This window comes from Osmerus eperlanus, chromosome 22 (genome assembly GCF_963692335.1).
Source record: "Osmerus eperlanus chromosome 22, fOsmEpe2.1, whole genome shotgun sequence".
Lineage (NCBI taxonomy): Eukaryota > Metazoa > Chordata > Actinopteri > Osmeriformes > Osmeridae > Osmerus > Osmerus eperlanus.
In genome coordinates this window covers 13190293-13195506 of record NC_085039.1, presented here as the reverse complement: position 1 = coordinate 13195506, position 5214 = coordinate 13190293, and the positions used below count along the sequence as shown (strand labels likewise).

The following is a 5214-nucleotide window of genomic DNA, read 5'->3' as shown; positions in this document are numbered from 1 at the left end:
TCTCACTTCCTGTGGCAGGACTGAGAGGAAGACACTAGATTAAAACACTTTGTCTCTGAGAAGGTCGCTGTCAAACTGTGTTACACACACACACACCCACATATACACATACTCACACACTGACACTGAATGCATGATGCGAGTCTAGTTGTTTATTTCATCTTTCATTATTCTGTCTCAGCTTTTTACAATCAAATATTAATATTAATGAAATATTAAACTACATCAAATATTCACACTGCAGTTGTGGGAATATTACACACACCCCATCCTGAAAACTCTCCATTCTCTCTCCTTCCATCTCTTTCTCCCTTCCCTCCATCCTCTCTCCCCCAACTGTCAATCATGTGTCTCAGCCAATGGGCTACAGTGAACTCAGAGAGACTGTGTGATTGGTCAAGTCTGTATAGCTTCTTTGCGTGTGTGTTGGTTGTGTGTGTGGATATGTGTCTGTGTTAATGTGTGTTTGTGTGACAGGGTGGGTAATGATGTTCCATGTCTTTGGCTGAGCCAGCAGTTGCCATGGTGAAAATAGAACAGATGTCATCTGACCGAGGACCAACCAATAGCAGCCACAGAGGATGGAAGAAACCAGAAAATAATCCCTTTTTCCCTTTTTCTCTCTGTCTCTCTAGACATCTTTTATTGGCACTGTCCTCTTTCTCCACCCATCCCTCCATCTCACCTCCCTCCCTCAACTTCTAGAAGGTGGCTGTTATGTTGTGTGTGTGTGTCTAGAAGGTGGGGGTTATGTTTTGTGTGTCTAGAAGGTGGGGGTTATGTTGTGTATGTCTAGAAGGTGGGGGTTATGTTGTGTGTGTGTCTAGAAGGTGGGGGTTATGTTGTGTGTGTGTGTGTGTCTAGAAGGTGGGGGTTATGTTGTGTGTGTTTGTGTGTCTAGAAGGTGGGGGTTATGTTGTGTGTGTCTAGAAGGTGGGGGTTATGTTGTGTGTGTGTCTAGAAGGTGGGGGTTATGTTGTGTGTGTGTGTCTAGAAGGTGGGGGTTATGTTGTGTGTGTCTAGAAGGTGGGGGTTATGTTGTGTGTGTGTCTAGAAGGTGGGGGTTATGTTGTGTGTGTGTGTCTAGAAGGTGGGGGTTATGTTGTGTGTGTGTGTGTGTCTAGAAGGCGGGGGTTATGTTGTGTGTGTGTGTGTCTAGAAGGTGGGGGTTATGTTGTGTGTGTGTGTGTCTAGAAGGTGGGGGTTATGTTGTGTGTGTGTGTGTGTCTAGAAGGTGGGGGCGGGTCTTGGAGGGCTGAGTGCTTGTGGGTCCAGGGTCTCGGTGAAGGGTGGGGCTTGGTAGGGGTTGGTGGTTACTATGGTGGCTCCGTTGGCGACGGGGTAGGGCGTGGCATGGGCATGGCCGGAGGCGTCCAGGTGCTGGCAGGTGAAGAGGGTCATGTTGGTTCCAGACAGCAGCCTCTGGAGAGCACTGACCGTCAGTCCTGCCTGCACACACACACACATGTATGCATGCACACACACGTACACACACCACAGACACAACCGTATGCACACGCACACACCGTGTGCACACACCGCACACACCGTGTGCACACACCGCACACACCGTGTGCACACACGCACACACCGGTGTTATGTTAATTGGAGTTAAACATGCACAGACACAGGTCACAGTTAGAGTTCCATACACACACAGCTGAGTTCAACGCACACACAAGAGTAAACACACACCACAGAAACAAGACACACACACAAGAGGTGTTGGTGGGATAAAATATATCTGAGATATGAGAAAAGGGGAGGGGTCAGGGTGGAGGTCAAGACCACTGAGAGGTAAGAGGAGGGGTCAGGGTGAAGGTCTAGACCAATGAAAGTGATGGAGGTGTTTTGGCGAGGAGTCTTTGCTTGTCTTCAAGGAAAGAGATGTTCTTTAACCTGTCTACTGCAAGAAGACACTGGTACCCCTGTAACACACACACAGGTACACACACATGCACACACACACACACACACAGGTACACACACATGCATGCACACACACACATAAAAACATACACATGCACACACACATGCACACAACCAGACATATACGTCAAATGCAATATGCACCATGCTACATCCCCCTAACCCACACACACTCTCCCCCCACACACACCTCCACCCCATGCCCACATGCACACACACACACTCTCCCCCCACACACACCTCCACCCCATGCCCACATGCACACACACACACTCTCCCCCCACACACACCTCCACCCCATGCCCACATGCACACACACACACTCTCCCCCCACACACACCTCCACCCCATGCCCACATGCACACACACACACTCTCCCCCCACACACACCTCCACCCCATGCCCACATGCACACACACACACTCTCCCCCCACACACACCTCCACCCCATGCCCACATGCACACACACACACTCTCCCCCCACACACACCTCCACCCCATGCCCACATGCACACACACACACTCTCCTACCCAGCTGAGGATGGAGAAGAAGCAGAAGGCGATGGCGGCCCTGGCAGCGTCTGAACCCTGAGCCAATGGGAGCTCCTCCTCAGACGTCTGTTGCCACTGATTGGCCAGGAAACAGAATCCCACGAACCACAGGAAGCTGCAGAGGGCTGGGGGCGGAGCCATCATAACAGTTACAGACGTGTGGTATGTATGGTGTGTGTATGGTGTGTCTATGTGGTATATATGGTGTGTGTGTGTGTGTGTATGTGGTATGTATGGTGTGTGTGTGTGTGTGTGTGTGTGTGTATGTATGTGGTATGTATGGTGTGTGTGTGTGTATGTGGTGTGTATGGTGTGTGTGTGTGTACCAGAGAAGGCCAGGTCCAGCAGCACTACTCTCCGTCTGTCTCTCACGCTGCTTAATGACGGGAACAACACGTCCAGAACCAGGAAGCAGAGGCTGCCTAGGAAACAGGCCACACCCACCGTCACACCATAGTTACAAGCATCATAGTTCTTGTTGAACACGCATAGTAACCGTTCACTTCCAATGTTGATGTAGCCTTCATTTATTATAGAACTGAACACCACCATGGAAAATACCTGAGAAGGATAGGGGGAGAGAGGGGGAGGAGAGGGAAGGAGAGGGGAGGAGAGGAGAGAAAGAGAGGAGAGAGAGGTTAGGCAGAGTAAACATTAAGGCAGCATGATAATGACTTCACAGTTGGGTTAGAAAATGTTTTAATTTACACCTCTCCTCTCTCTCTTTCAATCCCCCCACCCCCTCTCTTCTATCTTTCTCACTCACACCTTAACAAGCAGACACATCCCCTCATGCACACACTCCAACACATCCTCCGGTTTACCGACCGAGCATACTCCGCCGACAATCTCGTCATCTTCAGCCTACCCGGTAATTAATTCACGGGATGCGCATGCATGCTAGACAACGTCAACTCACCTCCTCCGACCGCTCCAGTGTCGAACATGCAGTGCGCGCACATAAACGCAACATTTTAGAACCAATAATCTAACCGGAGGGAATAAGGCCGGTATCCAGTAACAAAGAGACTCTGAAATGACGCATTTATCTTGTACTGTAAACAAACAGAAACACACACATAAAACTATTTAAATCTCTGATTATCTCAATTCTGCTTATTATTCCTTTTGCTCATTAGAGTCCTGAACGCGCAGTAAAAGACCACTGCCAGCTCTGCCATCAGACCGTGGCATCCCTCTACCGCCGGCTGTTTAGCCCCCACCCTCAGTACCAGCGGCCCGGTAACGGTTGTCTCACCCAAGATAATAGCCTGAGGATGGTCCGAGGCTGTTTTAAGAAAGTAACGGGGTCGAAGCTCGTGCTACCAGCCTTGCCGGCGCCAAACGAGCCGGTTGGCTCCATCCCTCCAGTCTCGCGCTGTGAAAGGGAGACTCACGTTGCTGTGTGATCGGTCTGGTCGAGCACACACCCCCACACTCTCTTGCGCGCTCTGCAGCGCCCCGCGCGACCCTCAGGATGCTACGGAAGTTGGTCTTGGGCAACTCCGTTAACGCGTCGGCGCACCGTCTCCGGTAACAGTTTCATTGGGGTGACACAATACAATTGTACCACATGAGACGGTGATGTGCACGGTATAAGCCCCTCATGTTTGGTTTATGTGCCACCCCCCACGGGCTCAGCAGTGTACAATCAGTTTGGTTGGCGAGGAAGCAAGTAATTGCCGTGATCAATTCTCACAGGGCGCGTGGAACACAAACCCCTGTGTTTAAATATTCATTCCTGCCCCGGCGGACTCGCGAATCGTCCGGTCTGAGTTGCAAGGTGAGACTTGTAAACAGTTGTGGTGTATTGAACGATGCCGGTCTACCTGTAAAAATCACCTCTAAAGTTTTCGTTGTGGAGGAGCATGGCAAGGCGTCAATACGGAGCCCCAGTAACGTGAGCCGCGAGACGCTGGTAGGAGGTACAGACCCGCCAAATCTCTTATTATGACAGACACATCTATAACTTTCTCTTCCTCTTTCCAGCCTTCATTCTTTCCCCCTTCTCTCTTCCACTTTTCTCCCCCCCCCCCCCCCTCTCTTCTCTCTGTAAACTGGTCTGTGTATGTGACAGAAGATATTGCTTGTGTAGCCTGATACTAGTTGGTGGCCAAGCAGCGAAGCTGCGAAGCCACCTAGAGGGTTTCTACGTATTCTTCTTATTTTTGGTGGCCAAGCAGCGAAGCTGCAAAGCCACTTTAACCCTCGTGCTGCCTTCGGGTCACATGACCCAAAGGTTCATAACGAACCATCGTTGTGTTTACCCAATTTTACCCAATACAAAAACAAATTAAAATAATTTTCTTTTAACCTTTGCAATGTGGGGGGTCTGAGACAGCCCAACGGTTAAAAGAATATGCTTCACTTTGTCTTTGTATGCGGTAAATCTGTCGCAATACGAAGGTGGGTCACAATGACTGATGGGTCAGAATGACCCGAAGATAACACAAGGGTTAAGTGTTTCTACCTTTTCTTATTATTATTATTACACATCTTTTTCCATGGGAGACTATGGCAGCCCCTAGAACCGTATGCTCAGAAGTTGTGAAATTTGGCACACTCTTTGGGACCAGTCCCCTCATCAATTTCTCCAAGTTTCATCTATCCCATTCCAACCCTCTAGCGCCACCAATGGGTCAAAGTTGAAGGTGTGTTTACTACACAAGGTGTGTTTACTCACGTTACTTTTGAACCATATGCCGCATTTTCCAAAATGAGGTATCGTTGGAT

General features: G+C 49.6%; 1 protein-coding gene across 1 annotated transcript; it reads right to left on the bottom strand.

Annotated features, from left to right (window-relative positions):
* Positions 1-132: 132 nt before the first annotated feature.
* syngr3b (synaptogyrin 3b) lies at positions 133-3941 on the bottom strand. Its single transcript, XM_062448568.1, has 4 exons — positions 3740-3941; positions 2808-3042; positions 2461-2606; positions 133-1449 (listed from the first exon to the last, which is right to left on the bottom strand). The coding sequence occupies exons 1-4, from the start codon at positions 3842-3844 to the stop codon at positions 1228-1230; spliced, it is 708 nt and encodes a 235-aa protein (XP_062304552.1). The 5' UTR covers positions 3845-3941; the 3' UTR covers positions 133-1227.
* Between the last annotated feature and the right edge of the window lie 1273 nt (positions 3942-5214).

Bases quoted from the DNA above. Each gene is read 5' to 3' on its own strand.
- syngr3b (XM_062448568.1), bottom strand. From the start codon at position 3,844: ATGGAGCCAACCGGCTCGTTTGGCGCCGGCAAGGCTGGTAGCACGAGC. The intron at 3,043-3,739 runs GTGAGACAACCG...TATCCTTCTCAG, and splicing joins TCCTCAGGCTATTATCTTGG to GTATTTTCCATGGTGGTGTT. The intron at 2,607-2,807 runs GTACACACACAC...CTCCGCCCCCAG, and splicing joins GCTGGACCTGGCCTTCTCTG to CCCTCTGCAGCTTCCTGTGG.